Here is a 12,356-nt window from a genome sequence, read left to right as displayed (position 1 = left end):
CAAAGTGATGTCTCTGCTTTTTAATATGCTGTCTATGTTTGTCATAGCTTTTCTTCCAAGGAGCAAGCATTTTTTAATTTCATGGCTGCAGTCACGGTCCTCAGTGATTTTAGAGCCCAAGAAAATAAAACCTGTCACTGTTTCAACTTTTCCCCCATCTATTTGCCATCAACTGATGGGGCTGGATCTTAGTTTTTTCAATGTTGAATTTTAAGACAGCTTTTTCACTCTCCTCTTTAACCTTCAAGAGCCTCTTTAGTTCCTCTTCACTTTCTGCCATAAAGGTGGTATCATCTGCATATCTGAGATTGTTGATATTTCTCCTGGCTATCTTGATTCCAGCTTGTGAACCATCCAGTCTGGCATTTAGCATGATATACTCTGTGTAGAAGTTAAATAAGCAGTGTGACAATATATAGCCTTGATGTACTTCTTTCCCAATTTTGAACCAGTCTGTTGTCCCATGTCCAGTTCTGTTAGATCTTGTCGTGCATACAGGCTTCTCAGGAGAAGTTCCATTTGGGTGTGATGAAAATGTTCAAGAATTAGATAAAGTTGTGTGTGGTGGTCACACAACTTTGAATATATTAAAAACCACTGAATTATACACTTTAAAAGAGTGAAATAAATCTATCTCAATAAATGAAAAGCTCATCATTGCCTGAGGCTAGCTTTAACTAGGACACTAACTTTTGACCCTTTTGCCCATTTCATGGGGTCTTTTTGAGGCAGAAAGGAAAACTCTCAAATTTGAAGCAATATAAACATTTTTCATTTTCACAAAATCTCTGGACTTTTTGTAATACAATATTTTACAAAGAAAAACAGAACATTGTTGGGAGAATCCCAGCCATGAACCCAAAGAGAGGTGTTCCTACAGCATCACCACAGACAGCAGAATCCTGCACTGAGGGGGTTATCATTAGCTTGACGATAATGATGAATTATACAGAAATGTATGCACATTGGTGTAAGTTTATCAACTACGTTTTCTTAGGAAGATCTTTCATACATTGTATGAAAGTTCAAGTCTATGTTAAAGATGTGAAAATAGGCATGGTTTCACGGCAATGGTAGCTGTTGGTAGTAATTTCAGGGACCTTCCTTGGCAAAATTAAAAGCTGAAGATAAAATTGAAGAAGAAAACAAACAAAAACAAACCACTGAAAGCTGGAAACTACAAACGTCTCCAAAACTGGGGGCGGTGGGGTGGGGTGCGGTTCTGGGAGTGCAACCCAGATGCCTGTGTGGGACCACTGCTTTTGGGGACACAGGGGAATTCTCCAGAGGTTTGGACTTGGGTTAGAGTGGCTGAGAGGGGACCAGACTGGATCACCCAGAGGCCAATACCATCTAGAATGGAAAGGTTAGGATTCAGCAGAGAACACCAAGTGTGTTCTCTTCTCTCTAAAGAATATGTTGTTCTTTTAAATACAGGAACATGTGAGGAGGACAAAAATAACCCATCATCTTTCAGAAAGCAATGAACATTTAAAAAATAGTAAGACAGACACAACCCATCTTCCTCCTAACAGCTAAAGTCATCTGCCCTCACACACCGAGCAGCACCTTACCATATATCTCCTCCGGTCCTTTCATGGGATTGCAAAGTGAAAGCATGCAGAGGAGAAAGAGCCAACCCAGTCAAAATGAAATAGTTTATGTTCCATGTACCACGTCCTTTAAAAAACGTTTACTGGCTCTTCTGCAGTGTTTCACTGAATCACTTGTAGAAGAGGGATTGTGTGGTTAAAGGAGACCATCCTATGGAACCTTAAATATTGATTATAAAAGCTTTTTGTAAAACACACACATTTCAAGAATAAATGCATTCCACAGACACAAACCTAGCCAAGAGAAAAATCAGGGAGATTGGGGTAGTACTTTTACAAGGTGAACTTGTAAAGCATAAGCCCTCGAGTGTCTGTAGGGAAGTGCGTGAGGGCAAGTGGCCTTGAGGAAACTTGGCCACAGGTGGGAGGGAAGCACCTTGGAGAGGACACCGTACCCATGCAACGAGGAAACCAGCGTGTGAACGTGTGGCGTGGTGAGGACCTCTGCCTAACAGCTCCTGCTGGTTTGGGTCAGGGAAAACCAGAGAGAGAGAGAGAGAGAGAGAAGGAGGGAGAGAGAGAGAGAGAGTCCTAAAACAGAAGAGAGCTGTAAAAGGGTCTGGAGGGAAAGTCCAGGCCAAACATTCTCTTGAGAAACAAAAGAGCCAATCACAGTGAGTTAAAACCTGACCCTAACAGTAGTAGCTTTAAGGCCTGTTGGGGTAATTAGAAATTTCCATCAGGTGATGCTATCGGAGAGGAGAGAACTAAGTGGGTTCGGCTCCATCCCCTGCTGCTCGAGGCACTTTTCTGGAGTTAGTGGCTAAGACAAGATCCTGAACATACTTCATCTCAGGAAGAGAGAGGAAAACCAACAGGCTTTCCAGGTATGGCTTAGCGACACCTCTGTTGCCACGGCATTCATCTGAGCTCCTAGCCCAAGAGCAGCGGCTTAGGTAGGAGGAGACCGGGAGCGGATGGGAGAGCTGGTCAGGTAGGAAGTGTAGGGACCATCCCCAAACACATTGGCGTAGGACGACTTGAGGAACTGGACATAGTTCTGCATGCTGCGGTTGGTGCTCTCCGACTGCTCCAGGCGGTCTTTCAGGTCCTGCAGACGGCTCTGGTAGCGGCGATCAGCCTGAGAGAAGGAACAGGGCAGGGGCCAAGTGTGTGGAACGCCCAGAACAGACCAACCCCAGAGGCCAGGGGATGAGGGCAGGGGGAACGGGAGTGGCTGCTAATGGGTCACTTTCTTTCTGAAAATATTCTCAACCTGGATTGTGGTGATAACTGCACAACTCAGAATGTACTCAAAACCACTGAATTGTACAATCTGAATGAGAGAGTTTTATGGTAAATGCCGTCTTAACAAAGCTGGTAATAAAAAGGGGATGGGCCTGGAATATCCTGAAGGGATGGGAAAGTGATGGGAGAAAAATAAAACCATGTCATATTCATAAAAACAACAGAACACCGGGCCCTGCCCATGCCCTGCCCATGCCCGTGCCCTGCCCTGCCCGTGCCCTGCGGGCCCCAGGAAGCTCAAACCTCAACCCACGCCCTTCTTGTCTGCTCTCACCCCCCACCCCCAGCAAGACTCACATCATCCCGGCTCCGCCGCAGCTGGCTGAGCTCAGTCTTGGTCCTGCTCAGCTGGGTCTCAAGGTCCAGGATTTTGTTCTGGGCTGCGCGCTCTTTGGAGGCTGCGTGCTCCTTGGTTTGTTCCACCTGCCCAGAAAGCAGAGAGGTGGGGCTGGCTTACTTGACATGGGGCACAGTTGGAAAAGAAGAGGCTGGGCCGCTCCCACGAACCGGTCTCACTGTGGAGGTCTCTGGAGCCTCAGGGCGGGAGCTAGCTATGGAGACAACTTCTGCAAGCCTGCTTCACCTGCCCTTTGCCAACGCTCCATGAGTCACCACCTCAGATGTGAAACACCTGTCTGAGGCCCACACCGGCAGCAATGACAGGAGCAGTTGTGAATCCAGTGCCAAGTCCTTTACAATCATTTATGATGAATCTGGGGGGGCAGGTACTACTACAATATGCCCATTTTTCAGATGCGGAGAAAGGCTCAGAGAAGTTAAGCAATGTGCCCAAAGACACAGAGCTACTTGACAACAGATGTGAGACTGACCTGCCTCCTGGCATCTTCAATGGCGCTCTCCAACTGCCTCGCCAGGGTTCCACATTCCCGTGTTTTCTCCTCCAGTCGCAGCTGGGACTGGTGGATTGCCTCCTCCCTCTTGGCAATCACCTGTAGGAACTCGATATTCTGGGCACTGGTCGCCTCCAATTTCCTAGGTGAAAGCACTCAGTCAAGAGTCTGCCATCCCACTATGTGTCCTGTTCCACACGGCCGGGGGCTGCCGGGGTTCACATCACACCAAGAATCTCCAGGGAATAACAGGAATAAATCAAAGAAATCTGCTGATCATCATGACGGCAAGAAGCTGTATGGAGAGTGGGAGGAGCAAGCACAGGCTGACCGTTGGCTGTGCCGCGTACGTATGTCATCACATGTAACACAGCACCTTGCAGCTCAGGAATGTGGGTTCCATTCTGATCCCCACTTTACAAATGAAGCAACCAAGCCACAGAGAGGCGAAGTTACTGACTCAAGGTCACCACAGCTGGTAGGTCTGTCACCAAAACCCATGCCCCACCCCACCCTCACTTCTTCATTGCTGCCACCCTCAGCAAAGGGACTTCAGCTGGACCACTCAACATCATTTGTGACCAGCCACGGGGCAGCAGTGACCATCTCGTGTGCACACATGGTCCCTGCTGTGCTTCCAGAACACCTTCCAATCTCAGGAGCTCTGTAAGTCCTAAGCTTTCCAGCTGCATCTTTGAGGCCAGCAGAGTAGAGGTGGAGCCCAGGGGAGACCACTTGCTTAAAGTCCCTGCTGGCAGGCTGTGTGAGCCACGTGGGCCAATTGTAGCCTCCTGGGATTCCCCAAGTCTTTCACCACTGAAACAAGGGCTCCAGCCCTCATTTTATGAACACTAAAAGCTCTGGAGGAAGACAGTCTAAGTCACAGCTTTGCCAAGTACCAGCCATGTGATCTGGGGCAAGTCATCTAACCTCTCCCCAAGCTCAGTTTCCTTGTATCTAAAATGGAGATAATACCAACTCATATATACTATCCTATATGGCGTGATTTTGTACACCAGGTAACATGCTTTGCCCTTTGAGGATTATCTCGTGGAAGATCCACAACAACCCCAAGAACTGGGCTGTTCTCCCTACCTTGTTCCTTTTCTCAAGATGAGTAAACAGGGTGATGAGGTTCAAAAGGATCAAGTGATTTGCTCAAGATCACAATGCAGGTAAAGTGGCCAAGTTGTGATCAAAGGCCAGAGATTCTGATTCCAAAATGTGAACTCTTTACCTGACTGCCTCCAATAGTCTGTAAGTAACAGGGAATAGATCAGAAAGGTCTTGGGAAGGGTGACCAGGAACAAAAAGCAGAATGCGGGGGAGTGTCCCCACTGCAGCACCTGGCTCTGCTGGTTTGCTTGGATAAAGCATGCCTTTCTGATAGGTGGTGCCTACGGGTGGGCTGATCCTTTTTTTCTTTTTTACTTTTTGGCCACACTATGCAGCATGTAAGATCTTAGTTCCCCGAGCAGGGATCGAACCCAGGCTCTCTGCAGTGGAAGCGCGGAGTCTTAACCACTGGACCACCACTGGGTGGTCTGATCTTGATCACACTGTCATGGAGCATCCCCCCTGGCCAGAGACCACCTTCCTCTCTCCCACAATGCTTACCACTGCAGTGAAAACAGCTTTTCCTCTGAGGTCTGCCTAGTACCTTCCAGGGCCTCGAGTCCCTCAAACATTTCTGCACACTGAGCCCAAAGCAGCTAAGTGGCAGAAAAGTCTCAGGTCCTAGGAAGAGGACAGAGATCAGACCAAGTGCCTCTAACCTCTCCAGTTCATCCACCTTCAGACTCAGCTGTTTATTTTCCTTCTGGGAAGCCTGATGTTTCTCTCTCGCCATCTCCAGCTTGTCCCCCTGGTGTTCGATCTAAAATGACAGGAACACAGACCGGTTTACTAAAGAACCTCCAGGTACAGCCCTCCCTTATCCCTGTGACCTGTCATCCACACCCAGGAGAGAGGCGCGCTGCCCTCAGCAGGCATCCAAGTCTCAACGCACGACCTGGAGGAGAGAGGAGAGTGGGGACAGGTTAGGCCCGACCCCTGAAACCGAAGGCTCTCCCACGCTGAGAAGCCAGCTTCGATCCTGAAGAGCCACGATGACACATTCTGGTTCAGGAGAGGCCAGTCAGTAGGATCTGGGCAGACATGAGAAGGCAGAAGCAGACAGCAGGCCTAACTGGTCCACGCAACCCACTACCGAGCTGTACCAAGGACGTTGGTGGGACCGCTGATGTCATTCTCCTTAACTGGGGAGCAGTGCAAGCAAGGCCACAGGGAACCTATCAAGTCCTTCAGACTGGCAGGTTTGAGAAGTTATCCAGAAGACTCAGAAATCCAGGCCTGAAAGGCCCTGAGAACACTCAGGTTCAAGAGTAGGCAGGTGATTTAAAGTACTCAGAACATGGGCTTGGGAACCAGATGGAGCTGGCTGGCTTCCAGTCCCTGCTGACAAGCATTAGCTCTGTGACCTCAGGAAATGACTTCTCCCCCTCTCTGCCCTCGGCTGCATTTTGTACAATGGGGGAAATAAGACCCTTCGCAAAGTTCCTGGGAGAATTAAATGAGAGAAAGCCGGAGCACAGAGGACGTGCTCAAAAAATGGCAGCTACTTCCACTGTTACTGCGAGGAAGCAGGTGTAGAGAAGGGAAGGGTCTCACCCAATGTCACAGTGCAGATGAGAAGCGTACCGTTTCTTAGACCTCGCCGGCTTGGTTCCAGGCACCCAAAGGCAGGTTGCCTCTGGGAGAAAAGCAGTCCTCTGTCGGGACAGAAGCTCAGGCAAGGGGTCTAGTCAGACTAGGGAAAGGCAGCTAAAGCAAGAGAAAGACGGAGACAAAGAAAACCTATGGCTTGGTGTCCGCTGGAGGCACGAGGCTTGAAGACAGCAGCGGAGCGTTGAAGGGCAGAAGCCGGCGGAGACTTGGAGCACTCGGGGAGCGGCGAGAGCAGGAGGGCCCGGCAGCTCCTATAACTACAATCACTCTGTGCAAACACAAGGCATTTGGCACACCAGACTTTTATTTCACAGCACTGATGATAGCTCACTCCTTTCAGAAAGCGGCAGCCAAGAAAAAGAAGTGGTCCTCCCTTGGGGGGGGGTGGGCGCGCGTGCAGCTCATCTTGGTAAGCGGGCCCCTGCTCGGGCCAGTTCGTGGGACCCTTTCTGCCAGTCCCTTACCCGGCTGCGCAGGTCTGATATGATGGCTGTGAGGTCAATGTTCTTCCGTTCATAGCCCTGCAGCTGGTCCTGGCACTCGGCCAGCTTAGCCTCTGTGATCTTAAGGATATCGGGCAGCTGCTGTAGGTCAGCCAGCTGGGACTGGAACTGCCTCCGCGCCTGTAGTGGGAGAGAGGAACCCACGGTTGGGAAGGGCCTGGCGGCCGCAGCAACCAAACAAACTCCTTGGGAGTGTGGGCAAGGCCGCCCTCAGTCCCCCGGAAAGGATTCAGAAGTGCAGCCTCCCAGCAGGCCACTAAAAACATCTTAGCTGTTCTCTGGGGGGACGCATTTGGCCATTTGGTGACTGCAGCCTGCTACTCCTTCACTCAATGAAGAATAATGGTGATCATGTAACAAACTCCAGGACCCAGGCATTACTCCCTGAATTGATACAACTTACACAGCAGGTGCTGCTGGCCCCACCTAAGGACTCTGAAGATCAGAGGATCACTTGCCCAAGGTCACTCAGTTAGAGACTGGCAGAGCCAGGATTCAAGTCTAGTGTAACCCAAAAGCTCCGAGGAAGGCAGTCACAGCGCTCTGGGTCAGAGGGAAAGCTATCACCTATCTGGTCTTCACCCATCCTTGTATTAAGGAGGAGCCTGAGGACTGCAGAGGGATGCTGATGTGTCCAAGGATATGCAGCCAGGTACTGGCTGAGCCTGGACTCAATCTGTCTCCAAGGTCACTATTAAGATGATCCCTTTGCTTTCAGACAGCAAAGCTGTCTCTAGAAGAATGATGCTTTTCTGGGGGGAAGGGGACAGGAGGCAATTTTTTGGCTGGCACAAAATAAAGACATCACACAGAATGCATGCAACAGGCACACCTATGGCCTGGCAGATCTGTGGATGTGAATCCACCTGAGTGTTCCAAGCAGGGGAAATTTTTTTTTTTAAGGAAAACTGGGATGAGAAAGAGGAATAACGAGGAAGCAGGAGAGAGAAAGAAGAGATGAGAAGCACATCGGAAGCGTCAAGGGCAGACAGGAGGGACAGACTGCAGGCCCAGGACTGGGAGGGGAAGAAGGTGAGCACGGGGAGCAATACCGCTTCAATCTCTTTGTTCATCTCATCTTTAAGGATCTTGTTCTCTTTGTCACAGCGTTCCAGCTGGGCAGCCACTTCATCAGCCTCCAGTCTGGTCTTCATCACCTGCGGACCAACAAAGCATTGGGTAGAGCCAAGTTTTGGTGGAAAAAAAAAAAAAACAACAACACCTTTCTGGGGGGAGGCCTTGGGGTGAACCTCCCTCCATAGCAGGAGGCGCTGCTGCCCTCGCAGGGCCGCTGGCACCGGACGGCCTACCTGACTCTTATAGTTGTCAATCATTCCCTCATAGTTCTTAACCGATGCCTTCAGCTGCTGGACCTCGATGTGCGCCTGGTTGAGTTTGTCCTCCATTGGGGCGAAGCTAGCCTAGAAGGGAACCAGGTTAAGGTTAACTGGCTCGTGGGTAACCAGCAGGAAAGGTCCCGGAGCAGGTGGCCAAACCAAGCCCTGGCTCCTACTCCTAGAGGCTGGCAAAGGGAAGCCCCACCTACTTGACCCCTGCCAGCAGGTTTCTGCAGAGAGGCACCACGGCGGGGCTCCTGATATGATCCACTCAAGTGAATACAGATGAAAATAAGAGATTCCCGTGTTTTTCTGTTCTTATTACAAAAGCAATGCATTACTGGGAATTCCTTGGCAGTCCCATGGTTAGGATTCAGCACTTTGACTCCTGGGAGCCAGGATTTGATCCATTTTTAGGAAACTAAGATCCCGAATTTGTTGTGGCATGACCAAAACAAAGAAAAAAACGAGAAAAAAGGCAACACATTATCATTAAAGAAAATGGAGATAAAACCCAGAAAAACAAATCATGATTCCTTAGTATATGGCCATATATTGACAGCTGTGTAGATATTTTATTTTTCCAATAAGCATGGCATTATATTATATCCAGTGCTTTGCAACAAACTCTTCAATTAACAAGTATGTTGAGAACTACTTCTCTCATCAATAAATGTTCTATAACCCAATGCTCACCTTAGCAGATGGGACAAAATAAAGTCATGGTATCTCAATAAAATAATAAGCACTCATTTAAAAGAAAGAAAACAAAAGAAAAAAAAGATATCCATGAAATAAGGTTGAGTGGGAAAATCAAGCTGCAGAATAACAGATGGATGAATGAATGTGCATATGTTTGAATATGCAAGTTAATATCAGGGTAAAAAAACTGGAATAAATGCACATATATGGTTAAGAGACCTTCAGTTCTGCTATCACATTTCTGTGATGTCTTCAACTTTCATACAAGCATATTTTACCTGTGTAATTATGATTACCTTTGTAATTGATGTCTAGGAAAATATACTTCTACAAACATTTTGAAGAGCCACACTGTATTTCACCACACAGACATACCACCCTTCAGACATTACCCCAGGTAACTGTTGGACGTGGGGGTGTCTGTCATTTATGCAACAATTGCACTGTAGCCAGTGACACACTAGTGCTCGCCCACCTTTTTAAAATGAAAAAGGTGGACAATGCCAAGTGTTGCTGAGGAGACACGGAGCAAATTTCTCACACACCCCGGATAAGAGTGGAAATCTGTACAACTGCTTTACTGTTTGCTGACATCTACCAAAGGTCAATGTACCACCGATGACCGAGCATTTCTACTTCAAGGTATAGGAAGCTGCACCACCCAAACGTCCATCGACAGCAGAATGGATAAACATGTCGTGGTGTAATTCCTGCAATGGCAAAATGCGCAGCACAGAGAAGGATGGACCAGCACACACGACGTGGATAACTTCCACAAACAGAACGCCAAGGAAGAGCCACGAGGGCCAGGCTCGGAGCTCAAAACCAGGCCAACTCATCTGGAGTGACAGAAGTCAGGATAACTGCTCCGTTAGCAGGGGGTATCTGTAACTAGGTGAGGTCACCAGGGTGGCTGGCTTTAAGGTTCCATCAGGGCGACTGGTGGACAAAGTATGTCTGTTTTGTGTACCTTTCTGTATTATACTTCCTTAAATCTATGTTACTTAACAAAAATCAGTTTAAAAAAAAAAAAAAAGGACATTATTGCCCAGATCGGTTAAAAGGCAAGATCAACCTGGCTCTGCAATGTCAATGTCAACCTCTGTTCGGTGCCTCTCACCACCGGGTTGCTGGAGGGTGTAGAGCGAGTGGTTAAAAGCTAGTGGTTACAGCCCCAGGGTCAGACTGAAGTTCAGATCCGAACTCCCAATACTTCCAAGGGCAGAATCTTGGCAAGAAACTTAAACTCGCTCTAAGAGGTCTCCTTATTCTAGAAAGTGGAGTAATTATCACATTATTGGGAGGTTACAGTGAGAGTGAATGCACGTGGATGACCCCAGCAGTGCGCCAGGAGCATCAGTGTTAACTTCAAGGTCAGATCTACCTCACGTGAACAGGCTGAGTGTCACGTGGGGCACTTCGCCTGCCTCACCCCCCACACAGACCTCACTTCCTCCCCCTAAGGAAACTGCAGCAACAGCATGGCAGACATCCTGTTCGGGTCCTGCAGGTCTACAAGGTTTGGTCAGGACTTGAATCTCGGTCTCCCCGACTCCAGAGGAAGCCCTCTTAGCCCACTGCTGCCTCCATGCCCTTGGGAGGCCCCAGTGGTCATCTCCAGGCCCAACCAGAAGTACCCAGCCATCTGCTCTCTACCCGAATGTCCCGGGCCCGGCTCTCACGACCCACCTTCAGCCTCTCGTTCTCTAGCTTGAATGCGGAATACTCGGCAGTCTGCCGGTGTAGTCTCTCCACCAGGCTGTCCCGGTCTTCCCGCATCTTCTCCTCCAAGGTCTGTTGTTGGTTTACGAGATCTGTCACCCGGCTGGAAGGTCACAAAGCGAAAGCAGACACAATCAACCCCGCAGGCTGTGAGCAGCCTGCGTCTTTGTGTGGAGTGGGGCCTGGGGCTCCTTCCCAGGTCACCCATGTCCCTCTCCTTGGCACCCGGCCCACTCCCAGTCTCCACTGCAAAGAGCAGCTGCCCCTGCATTGGCACCCATGGCGTTCCCAGGTAGCCTGCTTTCATATAACAGCCTTTAAGGTCTGCCTCCCTTACCACTCCAAGAAGCCTTCTCTGTTCTAATCGTCCCACAAGGTTGAGACATTCCCTAAAGACAAGGGCCACGAATGCAGTCCCTTCCCAGCTCTCCACAGCAGTTCCTGATCTCTTAGCCCATCAGGAATTGAAGTCAGGACAGAACTCCTAGGCTCAGTGGTCAGGGGTACCCCCAGGCATCCATCTCCCTCACACACATATCACACTGGGGTTCCGTCTCCCTCAGGTGAGGGCGGGTGCCACAAAGCAGTAGAAAGGCACCCGGCTCCCCCCACCCCACCCCCGCCCTCGTCCCCTTCCCCCACCCTGAGGCCCTTAGCAGGGGCTCTAATCCAAAAACAGAGTCTGAGGCCTCGGAGGAGCCTGGGGGCTCTTGACTGCAGATCCACCACCGCGCCTTTGCACAGCATGTGCTCTGAGTATTGAGAAATTATAGTTTGCCATTCAGCAAATGTTTTCTAAGTACTGACTAGGCCCGAGCAAACACATTGTATTGCTTCACCAGCAAACGCCCGCTCAACTTGAAAAACCCAGTTCAGACTTCCCACCTCAGGACATGTCTTCCTTGATCCCTTTCGTCTGTACCTCAGATCCTTCTGCTTTAACTATCCATTTTCTCCCACTAGATGGAGAATCCCAAGGATAGTGCCTGGCATAAGGCCCGGCATTTAGCGGGTTTCCCAGGATATGTTTGCCAAATTGAGTTGAAAACAACCAAAGGTATTCCTCAGGCAAAACAATCCTGACCTAGAGACCAAGTTAGCTCCCCTGTGACCCCTTAGCCCAGGGAGTCCAGGTCTCTGTAGCCCTGTCTCCTACTGCAGTACAGGGTTAACTCCATGGGGAAGGCAATGCATTTGTTTTTTAACTGCTGTAACCTTAAAGGCCAACACACAGCCTGATACATAGTAGTTGCTCAATAAACAAATGAATGAACACATGAATACGGCTGAGCCGGAGAATGGTCACTGTTGATAGTTCACCAGTGACAAGGAAGGTGTGTTCAGTCACCTTCAACTTAAGGCCACTTTTGCCCACTACTCCCAGGCGATATCTCTGACCTACTGACTGGTAGAGACAAAGAGAAGCTGAGAGAAGATAGGGCAAAGGCAGAAACCAGTTGCCTTGTCCCTCAAGAACTGGAAGGAGGATACCACTGTGGCTGGGCCTGTTTCTCTGCCGTGCAGGTTAGGGCCCCGCTCTGGCCAGGTATGAGCAGAGAAGGTCCGTCCATACTGCCCACCAGGGGCTAGGACCCTGGGACAGGGCTGGAACCAGGGCCTACCTCCGGGCCAGTCCAATGTGGCCCTGGACCA

General features: G+C 49.5%; 1 protein-coding gene across 6 annotated transcripts in view; it reads right to left on the bottom strand.

The window, feature by feature from the left end:
* Positions 1 to 749: 749 nt before the first annotated feature.
* ODF2 (outer dense fiber of sperm tails 2) overlaps positions 750 to 12,356 on the bottom strand; it is a 29,915-nt gene continuing 18,308 nt past the window's right edge. For all 6 annotated transcript variants that reach the window (XM_043469724.1, XM_043469726.1, XM_043469725.1 and 3 more), the window contains 8 exons: positions 10,671 to 10,806; positions 8,253 to 8,363; positions 7,995 to 8,099; positions 6,904 to 7,062; positions 5,488 to 5,588; positions 3,692 to 3,854; positions 3,159 to 3,284; positions 750 to 2,694 (listed from right to left, as the gene is read on the bottom strand). In XM_043469724.1, coding sequence (XP_043325659.1) covers positions 2,506 to 2,694; positions 3,159 to 3,284; positions 3,692 to 3,854; positions 5,488 to 5,588; positions 6,904 to 7,062; positions 7,995 to 8,099; positions 8,253 to 8,363; positions 10,671 to 10,806 — 1,090 coding nt within the window. In that variant the 3' untranslated portion in view covers positions 750 to 2,505. The remainder of the gene's footprint in view (positions 2,695 to 3,158; positions 3,285 to 3,691; positions 3,855 to 5,487; positions 5,589 to 6,903; positions 7,063 to 7,994; positions 8,100 to 8,252; positions 8,364 to 10,670; positions 10,807 to 12,356) is intronic.

This window comes from Cervus canadensis, chromosome 5 (genome assembly GCF_019320065.1).
Source record: "Cervus canadensis isolate Bull #8, Minnesota chromosome 5, ASM1932006v1, whole genome shotgun sequence".
In the NCBI taxonomy this organism is placed as follows: domain Eukaryota; kingdom Metazoa; phylum Chordata; class Mammalia; order Artiodactyla; family Cervidae; genus Cervus; species Cervus canadensis.
The sequence above is the reverse complement of the archived record's forward strand: the minus strand, read 5'-3'. Positions and strand labels throughout refer to the sequence as shown.